The sequence below is a fragment of the Taurulus bubalis genome (assembly GCF_910589615.1).
Source record: "Taurulus bubalis genome assembly, chromosome: 14".
NCBI classification, from domain to species: Eukaryota; Metazoa; Chordata; class Actinopteri; order Perciformes; family Cottidae; genus Taurulus; species Taurulus bubalis.
In genome coordinates, this window is record NC_136602.1 from 11,518,622 (window position 1) to 11,533,712 (window position 15,091).

A 15,091-nucleotide genomic window follows, 5' to 3' on the forward strand; every position below is an offset into this window, starting at 1 on the left:
GCATGTCTCCCAAGGGCATCTTCACATTTCATCATGGAAATGCCCTGAACAAAGTCCTTTTACAGGGAGGGAGACACAGGATGGGATTGGGGCCTTGTATTTAAGTGCTGGTGCTCTCATCGGAAAAGGAGCTTGTATTAGGAACAGGTCATTTTACCCTATAATACTGCTCCTATAAAAAGTAATTTAGGGCCATTTGACATATTTAGTGTTTTAATCAGTTGTTTTATTTTTGTAGATAAGCACTCTTTCTGCTTTATGTATCTTTCGAACTATATTAGATGTTTTGTTCCTTATATTTGCATGGAGATATGTTCTGTTCCGTGTCAGTCTAAATGTGATCCCTGCATCCCCTCCTTATAATCCTCAGGTGATGAAAACTTGACACAAGCTTTTGCCATCTCCCCTCATCGCCATTGCCATCATCAATTTGTCACGGCTCTTTGCGCACAGATCTTGTCTGTGCCCATATCCCTCGTCCTTTCTCACCCTCCACTTAGGTGCTGCATGCATGTTCTTTTGGGCTACCAGCTCAGCCCTGACATACTGGTTCCTCTATCCCTGCCTGTGAAAGGATCTGTTGTCATCTATGTATTCCAACCATTATCTTTTGACGTTTCTCTCCCTACCAATGAAAGACAAGAGTGTGTCTGAAAGCTTAGAGAGATATCTGTGATGCTGCCAGAATGACAGCTCTGGCAGACGGGTTGTATCTCCTTTTGTGCTATTTATATGTCGTACTTATTCTTATCAGCTTTGAAGGTTATTACATGCAAGAAAATATCACCATTAAATCTGCACCCGCATTAAATCTCAGTAAACACGGCTTCCTTTCAAGTTTTGTTGATGCATGCATTTACATATTAGAGCGTGTGTCAGTTTGATTAGTGTGTCACTTCCTTATATTCTATGTTTGTCTCTTTGTGAAGAACAGGCCTACAAGGATCCCTTTACAAGCAGCGCCATGGTGCAGTTTAAAGTTGAATTGTTGTTTGCCCACAGGTACTTTGTTCTGCACAAGTTGCCCCAGCTGAAGTTTCTGGACACCAGGAAAGTAACCCAAAAAGAAATGATGGAGGCGCAGGCAAGAGGAGCATTCATGAAAGTGGTCAAACCCAAGTCGGAAGCTGTAAGTTAAGCCCCGTTTATTTTTATTTTTTGTGTGTACACTGTTTAAATAGTATTCCCTTTGAAGTCTTGAGTGGATTTGTCACATGCATTCCTTTCTTCCCTTTTTCTATTCTTTCCTTTATCCTTCCTTTCTTCCTGTGCATGCTTGACTGTCAGTCTCCCTTAAGAAAGGTCTTCGTACTGTGGCCCTTTTGTAAAGAGTCTCTCTTTACTATCGCTTAAAGTGTATGTGTGTGTGTGTTGTTTTTTGCGAGTGTGTGTGTGTGTGTGTGTGTGTGTGTGTGTGTGTGTGTGTGTGTGTGTGTGTGTGTGTGACCACAGCCTGACCTGATTTCGTATGCATGAGCCCAGATCAAAGACGACGGGCGGCTGTCCGGTCGCGGTTGCGTTGCCAAGTGTGACATGGCTGGCGATTGGAGTGACAGCTCACGTACATGGCGCTCACAATCGCTTAATTATCCCGAGCCCGTGCACTTATTCCTCCCTCTCTTGTTTTGGGCTACACAGACTAATTAGAGTTCGGGCGGTTCATAGATATAACCAATTCACCCCTTCCCAGCCTTCTCCCCCCTCGTCTTCCACTCCTTTGATAATGCAATATAAATTAACAGCTTTTGCCTAGATTTGATTTCATGTAATTGTAAGGTCATGAAATATGTACTATTTGGATCAGCTAAGCTTTGTCGTTCCAAGGTCTCTGGGGCTCTGACAGTGAGCCTAGGAGGTTAAGATGGATCCAGAATAGCAAGAGCGAAGGCATCCAATGACAAATCAGAAGCATGTGAGGTGATGTCGAGTTGAAAAGCGCAAGAGAAAAGCAAAATATTTATTGTTCCAGATAAGATATTGTGTTCTGTTTTAGTGTCAGTTCATACTATGCTTTGTTCTTGATTCTTCATGCAAGTGGCAAGCGGGAAAGGAAAACATTGAAATAATTTAACCTCAGTCTGGCATGTTTGGTAGATGGAGAAAAGTGGAATGAAAGCAATGTTCATCCACTTTATATAAAACGAAACTAAGGACCTCTACAATGCTTTTTGGCAGGGTAAAGTCACTTTATAAGAATTTATTTACATAGCTTGTCAGTGAAAAAGAAATGTTTGCCTTTGTCGCCACAGCCTTAGATGAAAGGAGCGATAATCACTGATTCTAGCTGACATGATGTGTGTGTTTTTCTGTCTTTGTTTCTTTGAACCTGCTGTATATGATTATTTATTCCCAATGCAAAGTAAAAGGTTAGAGCTTTGATGAAAACGTGTCTACCTCCCATTGCACACAGTATTTTGTGTGCCTGAACATGCTTTTGCTGTCCTACCCGCAGTTCCTTATTAGCAGTGTTTGACTGAGTCTACACAATGAGGAGCATTTTTGCCAGGACATATTCCTTGTCGGGGCCCTGGGATGTCACAGCAGCATTTCCATAACATTTGTTTTGATTTAGATGAGACGTGATGCGTCAACTATCACAGACTTGATGAGCCATGAGTACCTCCCGGCTCTAATTGTCCACATCATCAGAGTGATTGTAAGCTGACCAATAGTGCGGGCCACCAATTAATGCAACGTCTGCAACAGAACAGGAGAGCGAGGAGAGATGATGGCATAATTATGTATTTGTGTTTGCTTTTATGTCTGGTACAGCAGGGTGTTGCTCATAACAGTGGCTCATGGTGCAGTGTCTGCCATTTGCTTCATTACAAAGGATGGTAATTAGCTGTCTCGCTGTCGCCTGCACTACCATTTGAGTCTCAATTAGTGCAAGTATTGGAAGGGGAAAAAACAGGACAACCAACGTGATTTAAATGGTTTATTTATAAAAAAAAGTTTTTTGCTCTGCGTACAGTTATTTTTCCTTGAAGACCTTTTATGACAAATCTCCTTCCTGCTGTTTACAGTATATAAATTGAAACCATAGAAACAGCAGCAACGGCAGCAGGGTCACGGTGATGCATGCCCATTCATGACAGCATAAATCTGAAGAAAAAGCCCCCGCTCTATCAGATCATTCCCATTGCATGATGTGCGTATTGGAACAGTTAATGGTCTTGCTATGAAATCGACAGTGCTGAACTTTGGAGACCTCTTCTTGAGTCATATCGGAGTGGATTGTGACCACAGTTTTAACTTCTTTTCAATCATGCCATTATGGCATGGCACCGGGCGCCACCACATGGTTCTGATAAAACAGTTATGGTCCTTAGCACAATCTGAACACCATAACTTTTCAGAAATTCCCAATGTTTTCCATGTTGCCTACATCACAGCCAGACAGTCAATGGCCCACTGTTTGCAGGAAAAGACACGTTCACACAAAAACCTGTGATGAGATTTATGAGTATTGAATTGACAAAAAGTTATAAAAAAAAGATATATATATATAAGTGCATAACATCGTGATCTCACAGTCATACCTTCACTGTAAAGACTACCATGTGACAAAGAGGAAGACAAAGAATCATGCTTAAATGGGACAGCCATGCTCATGCTCACACACTGAGGTTTAATTGTTATTGTGTGCCTTCATGCACGAGTGGACGTGACACCATAAGTGGGTGACAATGAGCTGCGTCTGACGTGTCTGCATTTTTGGTGTTTGCTTCAAACTCAGAAGGGGCTCATTTTCTCTTTTGGGTTTTGATTGTATTGCATTTCTGAGTAGAAAGGACAAGTAGTTTGACAGAAATCGAGGCAATTACCTGAAATGACAAAGACAAGAGAGATAGAACAAAAAAATGTATATAAATAAATTCCTGAAGTAAACAAAAAAAACAGCGTTGGTACAATTTTCCCAAAACCACAACAAGCAGAGTCAGAGTTGAAAAGCCCTAAGCTGTATTTTGGGAAATTGGGTGTGTTGGAATGCTATAATGTGATAATTCTCTTTGAGGATTTAGAGGTCATGGAATGAAATGGTGTTAAACCACATAGAGCCATTTGGACTGTGTTGGGCTGCTTTCGGAAAATACATGTGGTACTTTCTGGCTCGGTTCCTCCACCTCCCTCCGCTCTGCCACGGAGCCCACATTATGCTGCCGAACCCTTGGGTTAAACTGGCCATGTCTATCAAAACACTATGACAGCACATTCTGTTTTCAGATCCCGAGCACTTCTAAAAAAAAGTGTGTAGCAAATCTAACTAGTAGAATAACATTTACTTCTTGCCACATGTTTAAGAGTGTTTCATAGTGAATGAAGTAAGTCCATGGTCCCCCTTACGAAGCACAGCTTGTAGCTACGTCAGCGGGTATAAATGTTCCTCAGATGTCACTTAGATTTTGCCTGAACGAAGTATTTGACTTGATTTTCGAGCATGAACACAAGTTTTTCCCCCCACATCCTTCTGCGTATAATGTAAAGCAGACTGCATTGCAGGGTGGCTTGAGCCAGCTCCCGGGTCCCATGAGTCTCTGCACACAGGGTAACGGTTCTTCAAGGGAATTGACAGTGACAGAGCCAGGAAAGTCCTCAAGTGGATCTTTTCAGTTCTGTTTTTTCTTCCCCAGACACTAACCTGTTTTACTCTGCAGTAGACAGCAGTTCATTTTAAGTTTGCACCGAAGGGAACAGTGCAAATCTAAGATAGACTGCTTGGTTTTAGACTCATGATTGTGCATTATGTGATGCATGATTGTGGCTTATTTTTGCAAAGCAACTCTGGAAAAAGAGGAGGCTTTTTGCTATAGGCTGGTTGTTTTGCTTCCTTTTCAAGTCTCAAATGTACCCTGTAAAGTATGTTTCCACGTTCATCTCTGCTCGAGAGTTATGAGTTCCCCGAAGCTCTCAAACATAACAAACAGCATGCAATATAGCGCTTTGTGAATGTGCCTTCAGTGGGTTTGCTGAATCATTTTACTGAACAAATGTGTCCTCCGAGAAAACTCAAAGAATATGGTTCACAACAGGGGAAGGCAATATAACCCAACAGATTGCTGTGGAAGCAGGTTTATTACCACTCTTTGCTCTCTGCTAGATTCTGTATTTGCACCAGCTATTATACATACAAAACTCATATTTGTCACCTTGCTTTCATGACACATTCCTGAATCAATATGTGTACTGTATAGCAGGTTGAGTAAGGACAGCACTGTGGATAGAGTAGGCGTTGTGGGGAAACTGGAACCATACGGAGTGCCTGTCTGCTTTATGTTCAGACAAATAAACTCACTACATATTGTGATCTGCTGGCTTTCAAATCATGTTCTTTCTTCCATCTTACATAATGTCTTGTTATCTGTCATTGCATCACTTGAGACACTGCTGCTCTGTTCTTCGTCTTTTAATGACAACATATCCTAAATGTTAAAACAGCTGTTTATCATTGTTTGGACGTGTTTAGTTTTTATGATAGGCAAACTACGCTGTGTGTTTGTGTCAGATTATTCCAAAGAGCCCAGTGTTCATTCTCGCAGGTATCTGTGTTTGCCTGTCACTATCTGTGAGTGCTTTATGTTATGCATTTTGACTGCTGAAGTACACGCCTGTCCAGTGTTTTGACCAGTGCAACAAGCCTGATTCTGAGCATTCTGGCAGCTTAAACTGAGAGGTCACGCGGGGGTTATAAACCAGGAAAACAACAGCAATTAGAGGGAGTGACTCAAACTGTCCACATAAATCATCCAGGCCCTGCATATCATAAACACACTGTAAAACTTTAAAGCACAATTAATTGTAAGTAATAGGACCAAGATTGATTTATTGCCTCTTTCAAAGCCTGGAGACACAGGGTGCATGACCTGCGTGTCACGTCACTCTTGCAGGCAAACATGATAGATGTGTTACTCATTTTTGGCAAAACGCAGACTATAAAAACAAACATGTGTTTTTGTATGGACTTTTATGAGACACTGAAGTGGCCGTGTTGCATTAACTGATTTTCCTCTCCTTCTGCTGGCATCCAGTACAGAGAAGGAACGCCTCTGTGGTGAAGCATTTGTTGTCTCGACGTCTCTTGTGTTTAGCTGTAGAGTTTGAGGCCTGTCAGAAAACAGGCCAAGGCTAGCCAACAATAATGAGATGTCTCTCTTTCCCATTTTGATATAAAGTTTTCATAAACTTTGACAAATCATGCGATCGTTCTCGTAACTTTTCTCTCTTTTTTTTATCTGTATAATGCACGTCTTTGTTGAGTTTTTATTAGTGTAATAATGTTGAGTGCCTGGGATTGGCAAGCTACAAAGCTTTTGCTTTTTACACATACTGTTCCAACTAGATGAATTTACAAGCCTTTGGAAAGGGCCGAGTTTTTATACGCAATTTTTGCTGTTTTCAAAGTTCCTTTAAGACACAGAAAACTACGGGGAAATAACACACTTTCACCTTCCAGTATCATTGAACACATCATTTCTTAGACATATGTCAAGTCAATTCTGTACTCAGAGCTCCACATCTCCCAATCATTCGGTTCCTCTATAAAACTGAGTATTATTTCATTGCATGCCAAGGGGTTGCACAACTCCACAATCCCTCTACATGCAACAATAGCATAGCCACGAAGGCATCTCTTCAATTACACTTCTTATCAAATGATGCTTTTAGCTATTACGTAGAGCAGCGTCCCAGTGCGTTAGCCTATCATTCCAATCAGAGCTAATCCTCTCGGTTGGTCTCTTTGGTGACAGGAAGATGCTGCTAGCCTAATGAGAGACAGCTGGCTTAGTGTTTTCGGTGCAAAAAACAACAACATTCATCTTTCTTTCTCACCTCCTACCCCAATGGGTGTTTCCACAGAACTGTGCCAAACTTTAAATCTCTCAAAGAGATCAGTTATTTATTTGCCTGTCTCTTTCGGATGATGTTGACAGTGCATATTAATCACTATTTCAGCACTCGCATTTATAGTTACCTTTGAAGTTGATTGTCATGTGCACCCTCTCGAGACAGCTTTGCTTTAATTCACGTTCTGATTTTTATCAGATAATTCAAGTAAAGTTGTTGTTGTTTATGATGTGCAGATGTTGATATGCTGTTGAGAAAGTTAATGAATGTTAGAGTTTAAAATCTGTGCCAGATGAGGATACGCTCTGTACAAAAGTGTCACTTTTCTTTATGATTCACCATCGGGCCCAAAGTGAAGGTTTTACTTTATTAGTGTCACACACATTGTGGCATTGGATATTTCCTTGAACCTGTTATACCAGTTGTGGTCTTCTTTCAGCAGGGACTTTTTATGAACATGCAACAGAGGACGGCAGAGCTGAAAGTCCCTCGGCTGAAGTTTGTGCTTACACAGACCTTCTTTGTGGTTTTTAGAGCTTGTCAGACATGTCAGACGCAGGCTAGAAAAAGTATATTGTTTCCAGCCACTTGGATTCTTTTCCCCCTGACATCTGCCACTCTGCCGAGATGATAAATTCTTGCCTCATTAAGCGTGGGTGTGGGATTACAGGCTGACAACACATTAATCACTGGGCTGGGTGGCAGCAGCCCCGCACCAGCTACAGGCATTGTTAACCAAACTTTTCTAATGTGTCACTCTCCTCCCTGACAGGCCATAATCAATCATTCTGATTGGCAGGCCTGATAGATTACACTATTTATACTTTGTGTAATGAAAGCTAGCGTTTCCACCTACTGTCATTGTGGGGATGATGATAGGCCACACCGTCCAGCTGAATAGCATCACATACAAAAAGAGAAAGAGAGGAAAGAAAGGGTAGGCAGACCTTGGAACTGCATTGTGAACTTTCAAACAAACACAGTTGAGCTCCGTGGGGAGGAGGGATTAGGAGTATTCTGCGAATCTGTATTGTTCCCCCTGCACGGTATAGCTTAAAGGCAGTCTTCACACCATCACTGGGTCATTGTTATCTTTGTTGCTATCAGTGGCAGGCCGTGCTCTCGCAGGTAAAACTATGCTTTGTCTGCGGTGGGATTCAGTTTCCCTGTGACCCCGTTGTTGAGGTGAGGTTTTGTTGTCAAAGCCTTTTTTCTGACAGAAAGTGAATGATTTACACATGTATAACAATCAAATGACGGCACCATATACCGCGTGTGTGTGTACTTGTCAATGTGCAGAGGCCTGCTGGATAATGGATTTACCTGCTTCCTTACTAAGGACTACAGCACTATGTTACATCACTTAACAACCCCTCTATAAGTACATTTTTGTTGCATGGGAACTTGTGGATGAAATGACACACTGCTGGTAGCCTTCAAACATAATAAGGTTATGTTTCTTTTTTGTTCATTTTCAGCAGTACGTCTTTGTCTGGAATTAGAGATATCCTCGCACACCGAGAGAGGATATTGAATATGAGCTCTTAGTTGAGAGGCTGCCAAGCAAAAAAGAAAGGAGGGGGGGGAAAAACATTCCATCATGTTTTTGACAGGCTGTAAATCTGAGACTTTTCATATGAGACAGCGTACTGTCAGGAAATTAGTTAACTAGACCATATTATGGAGAGCCAGGTAATTTACCCTCAGAGATGCAATCGCAAATAACTAGCGGGAGGCCGCATCCCTGACCTGACATTGCTTTGTGTATAATGCAAAATCTAGCGACATGCTCAATGGGTTCTGTCAGCTGCAGGATTGAATTCTCTGCCTACTGCGTCTCAGTTTGGAGCACGCTGGTCAATTATTTCTGAGGCTGTCAGTGTGTAGGGAGACACTGTTATTTAGTATGTGTTAACTTGGCATCATTAAGGCACTCACCTGACAGAGAATAGCACACCTGAACGTTATTTATTTTGATTCCCGCGACAGGGCTAACCTTCAAACACGTTGACCTCTCCCTATTTTTGCGTTTTGTGAAATCCCACTCGGTCCATTAGAAACGGGAGCTGTCGAGACAGCGGGGAATCAAATGACCGAGAGTCGTCTAATCTAACACGGTAATGCACAAGAGACGCTTCCATTTGTTTGGACAGATTGCTCTGATCACATGGTGGCAGTTCGGTGTCTATCTACGCTTGCGGAATAGACATTGCTGTCCACACAATTTCTTTATAGCACATACAGAAATGTCATATTATTATAGATCCATGTTTTTGCCCACAGCAGAAGACTGAGAAATAGATGCCTCGGTGTTATGTTGTATGTTCCTTTTTAAGTGGTTCTTGAACAGAATCCCGAGCTCTGCAATATCTTGTCTTCACTTTGTGTAAACAGCCAGATCCTTTGCACACAATCGTCATGATTTAATGATGTGAAAGGACTAGCTAATGGATATTTAAGGTTTTAGACGACAGGGAGCTCAATAATCCGGTCAGAACATTATATTCTTTTTTTGTAAAAATCTCAATGATCTTTGGGCCAGATGGCAAACAGTCAGGTTTGGACATAACCAGTTAACAATTTAAACACTGTGGGAAATTGAGAGTTACCATTCTACCCCCCACATCCTCAAAAAGCACCACCACCTCCACCTCTAACCAGCCTTGGTGATGAATGGGAAACCTGAGCGAGTAAAGCCTCAGCGTCACCTCTGTACAGCAGGATGACATGATTAGGAGGTGACAGCTTCTGTAACAACATCTCTGCATTTATCTTTTCCTGCTCTCCATCTTACACCGTCTCTCTCTGTGTCTCTCTCTCTCTCTCTCTCTTTCCTCTCAACAAGTCAGACTACTCTATAATTAATATCCCTGAGGGCTATCCGCAGGTCAAGCAAGGGGGGTGCTGTTGAGACAGGTAGTCTTGACACCTACAGCTTTGTAGTTTATGCATGCGGGTGGCTAGACGGCTTAGGGAGGGGTGAGAGAGGCCAGCATTGAGGGCTAGAGCATGTTCAGGTTGGAGGCCTAGACTAGAGTAAAACTGTAGGTTGAAAGAAGACGGGCCTCCCTGTGCGACCTGAGAGACAAAAAGGATGGTTTTTCATAGGATTAACCAGATATGGTGCATTAAGGGCTTAGCCTGTCAGGAGCTTCACATTTGAGTTACAGGGAGGGGACATTAACGCATCTGGTCCACATTTTCAACTGGTCAAAAGTTTGCGTAACAGGCCTGTTGATGTGAATTCAGTCTCGCTCTTTGTGGTGTGTTGCCTCTCACGTAGCTTTTTGAAAGACTTTCAAGACTCTTCAGCCGTATATAAGTTTGAAGGGTGCCCTTACACTATGCACCTCTCATATGCATCTGTCCAAAATCCACACACTCTCTCCCACTCTGCATTTCACAAACACAGCAGCCCCTTTTCTACCCCAACAATCACACTCTGAATAGCCACTCATCCCAGTGTTTTCTAATGGTGCAAAGGCGTTTTTCTCTTTTTTTTCCCTTCTCAAGTTTTGAATAGAGGAAGAAAAAAGGATAAGAGAAGCATGGTGATGAACAGGGCGATGGGAGAATTGGACAGCGATAAAGAGGAAATTGAGTTGAAGCGGAGGAGGAGGGGGAGACATTCTTGTTTAACAGTGGAAATATGTGAAAGAGTGAGGGCTGCCCAGGGTGCACTGGAGGTCATTGCAGGGGCAGAGGGGTCAAGTGACACTCAAACAGCATTCTTCTGTCATCCGTGGGTGTGTTGTAGAGGGCTGTGAAGGATTGGCATGCAGCTACAGGGCACAGATGGACAGTGAAGTGAGTCAAGATCCTTAATGCCACAATGTTTCAGTGTCACCAGTCTGCAAAGAACACATCATCTTTGTTGGGTTTTGTTGTTGTGATGAGAGCTATAGTGAAGGTGAGGTGAAGCTGCTATCTTCTGAAACGTGTGATTAAAGTACAGCATCTGAATCCTGTATATGCTAAAACAAAGACTGTTAAGCTCATCGTTTTTTTTTATCAGCCAGACATTTTTTATTTATTTTCAGTGTCAAATTATTTGCATCTTTCATTGGTTATCAAAGGCGTTGTAACCTCTGACAGTTTCATTCTGTTTCTATTTGCAGTCGGTGTTCAATTTCAAGCTGACAGATTTGTAGAGCCTCTTCCGAGAATAGGTCTGACTTTTATGCACTGTACCACACTTAAGAAATTGAATCAGAGCCAATGAGCTGTAAAGGTCTGTAATACAATAATCTGTGAGATGTACTGTAAGTAATGATTAGAAACATATTTTATTTCAAGGATAACTTCTCCAAGCAGTGTGGCACAAAGGTTCGTCATTTCATCGAGTCCGATTAAGTGAATACAGGAAGTACTGTACTTCGGTTGTGGCTGGCGAGCAAAGCCATTCGGACACACAATGGATCTCTATTTCTCTTTATTACTGTTTGTCGGTCTTCCCTGTTCTCTTTTACCTCACGGCGATGAACCGCTCCCACAGGTCTCCCACTGCCAGACTGACAGCATTGACCTTGTAGCACCCAGACCATTTTGCCTCATTTTGTAAGAAGTATCTTTTATTTTTGTTAAGTCGCACAACTGTAACCCATAGCCCAGACATTTAATGTGATATGATAATAAGTGTCCCCCAGGATCACCTGATATGTTGTTTCCATGCAGCAGGCAGATGGGTATAGGGCACAACGAGCATCACTTCCCAGCGTTTTGCCTGCCAACTGGCAACGTTCGTCAAAAAACGTGTTTGGGGTAATCTGAGAGATGGGCTGAGCTGTGCCGCCCCTGACTTTCATCACACCTGTGCTAAAAAGCCCAGTGAGAAGCAGACTGTCCGTCCCATCACCCTGCCCCTGTAGGGAAATGTTGAGACGGCAGTGGATCAGATGGGCTCACATCCTGTCAGACTCATCAGATTTCAGGACGACTGAGTGCTTTTGTCAGCTGGATTCCAGACATCTTCTTTCTTTCTCTCCAGAAGGGTTTTCAAAGATAATGTGTCTCTGGACTTGACCCCCCATCGAAACAATAGTATCATTGATACTGTGATGGCTCTAACTAATGCTAATGGTGTAGGGTACATAATTCATGAGGGTGATCAAAATATGGAGTCCTATAGCCTTGAATCCAAACCAAACAAGCAGGCCAAAAAGAGGGAGACAACAAGTCTGATGCTCCTTTCATAAAAATCATTTTTGTCTTCAGCTCATCCTCTCATCTCCTCCAGATTCTCTCTTAGTGCCCTCTGTCACAGATGCCATTATTTCCTGACACCTGTCTGTCCTTCCTTCTTGTCTCACTGTCCCGTCTCCTTCTCTGTGGGGTGGAACTGTTTGTTTTTGGAGGTTTGTTTATGGGGGGAAGGAATACCCTGCTGCTCCAGGCCGCCTCTAGTCTTTCAGCTCATCACACAGAACATGACAGCCCTCCTTCTCTTTGGTGCAGAGATGAGCTGTTTCTCCTGTCCCCATGGGGAGTCAGAATTTTCTGCCTCGCTCTCTCCTTCTTGAACTTCACTTCAAGACAGCAGATCGATACTGTGTGCGGGAGCAACCGCTACCTGCTTTGGGCCGTGCACACAAACATTGTGTAATTTTGCAGGGATGTGGTTCGAGGTTGTATACCAATTCAGTCCAAGAGGAGTGAATGTTTCATTGAATGCAGTTACTGCGAAGTACTTTTTCCACATATGAACTGTCCTTAAATGGAAATGCCGTATTAACTCAAACAAACTCTTTTGGAATTATCAGTTGAGTGCTAGAAGGAAAAAATTACTAACCGCAGTGAAAGTATATAATCGGTACAAAACCCAAAATCTATTTTATTTGCTAACTTATTTTCATTAAGAACGTATAATGCCCTGACTGTTATCTGCACTGTTTAGCAATACAGCTTGTAATTACCGCAATGAAATTAGGCCTCAATTGTAGTAAACATGAGCGGGGAAAAGACTATGATTGGCCTGTAAATGGGAACGATGTGAAATCCGACACTGACAACTTGTAGCTTGTAATTATGCTGTTTTGCTGACACACATAATGTAATTATGCTGCTTAGTTTAGTTATGATGTGTTAAAGACTCAAGTGTTGCCATTTATAATGTCTCTGAATTAAACAGAAATTCAGTATACTGAGAATTCAGCATATTGCAGTGTATTTTTGCATGTATGTCGGTCATGGCTACCCTCACAACCAAAGGCCCAGACCATGCTCTGTTTGCAGGCAAGGGAAACTGAGGTTCATGGAAAATTGTTAATATGAATAATCATACTGGGTGGTCTACCGCTGGCCTTGTAAGGCTTCCAGAACTCAACCCAGCATGCCAGCTCCCATTTTCACTCTTTTTTTGTTGCCTATTTCAGTCCTTCACGCTTCTCCCTCTTTCTAGCATTTAGGTTTCTCTTTGGAATATATCAGCACATCAGATAACCTCAAGGTATAACAGCAAAACCTTGAGTTCACACACACACATATACTCAGGAGTTGTATTTCATCTGGCTGGTGTGTGTGTGCAATTTCTTTCTTTAACAGCATGGAGTTAAGACTGAATCAGCTGTTCACACAACCTTTACACACATACACACACACACACACACACACACACACACACACACACACACACAATACTCAGACATGCACAAAAGCCCAATTGCACAGTAGCAAACGCAAATTTTTGCACACAAAAACATTCACACACCTAAAGAGGGGGGCTGCGCCTCCGGGAGCCACGTCAGTTACCTGCTGACACACAGGCTAGTGATTGATGAGACGCCGGGGGCGCTGGAGTAGACTTTGTCAGCTGCTCATAATTTATACATCTTATCTCCATCAGAAGAAAGACTGCCGCGTTGTGTATATGGAGATGAAAACACCGGGCTTGTTTAGGCAGCGGTGACAGGGTAGCTGCTAGCTGTTAGCCACGGCGCAGAGTGATAACTCAGATCGCTATCTGTTAGCTTTCTCACCAGGTCCCTCTGTGGCCAGAGCCTTCACTCTTTGACTGTGACGAATCCTCTGTCTGCCAGTCATTCTCACTCACTTTCATTGCCTCTCTCGGTGTCTCTCTCTCTCATGTTTCCTTCTCTCTTTGTGTCTCCTTTCCTCCATTCTGTGACCCTCTCTCTCTCTGTGTCTCTTCTCTGTCTATCTCCTGTCACATTCTCAGGCCAGACAGGCCCAAGCTTCTGCTGAAAGCTGCTGGCTCTTCCTCAGTCCACTCATAGGGCGAAGGTCAGGACAGAGGCATGGCTTGAGTTACAGAATAATTAGCTCCGTCAGCATCATGTTGAAATCAATGATCAGAATTTGTGTGAGGGTGGGCCAGAGGTTTTTTTTGGTACAGTACAGGCAAGATTGCTTTTGAATTAACAATCTCAGGGTTCATTTGTGTTCTATGCATAAAATCCATATTGTTAGTGCGTGAGTGAGGACTTGCAATTGCCATTTTGTATATTATTGATATTGTTTTAAATAGATCATTTCTTTGTTAGCACTACAATAGTCTGAAACATAATGTGTGATTAGAGGGTCAGTGTTTCAGAAGAACAAAACAAAAGAGTACACTGTCTTTCTTGTAAAAAAACAAATGCAGTGTCTTGTGGATTTAGTATTTGTGGTTGTAACTATTGTCATTTTTATTTTTTTTTTACTGTAGTTCAAGCCAAGAAACAAAAATATGTTTCACTGATCCTGCATAGAGCTTGTCAGTGGTAAATTAATCTGACTTTGGTTGCCCTGTACACTCAGCGTTTGATATTGTCTTCCTGAATGTGAAAAGAAAGTTTATCAACCCACAGAACTTCACCTTACTCTCCTCCAAATGTCTTTTTAGCACGCTTTGTTCTCTCAAATTGTGTTCAGATGTTTTTAAGAGTGTCAGTTAACTACTGCATCAGCAAAACAACTTTGATTCCATAACCCCGTCCTACTATTGATTTTGCCTTGTAGATAAAAGACTGCTCTCTCTGAAATCATGCATTTTTCATTGTGGTATCAATGGCAGCCTTTGCATTTGCCATCCCACTTAGCTTAAAGCTATACTCACGAATGCTGTCTGTTTTGCTCTATTGATTCAGAGGGTTTGCATCTTGTATATTTGAGATACCAGTCCCTTGATATCATTTTACTTTGTCTTTGATCCGCCTGATTGCTCTACAGACACAAAGAATCAAGCAAATTATTCTAATTAATGTTTTTTGGAGAAGATTAGCATTGTGCCTTGCATTAAATATTCAGG

General features: G+C 42.2%; 1 protein-coding gene across 1 annotated transcript in view; it reads left to right on the plus strand.

The window, feature by feature from the left end:
* lrmda (leucine rich melanocyte differentiation associated) overlaps positions 1 to 15,091 on the plus strand; it is a gene marked incomplete at both ends in the record, with an annotated part of 191,950 nt that overhangs the window by 135,264 nt on the left and 41,595 nt on the right. Inside the window, one exon of the mRNA XM_079229903.1 lies at positions 1,003 to 1,129. Within this exon, the coding sequence (XP_079086029.1) occupies positions 1,003 to 1,129 (127 nt within the window). The remainder of the gene's footprint in view (positions 1 to 1,002; positions 1,130 to 15,091) is intronic.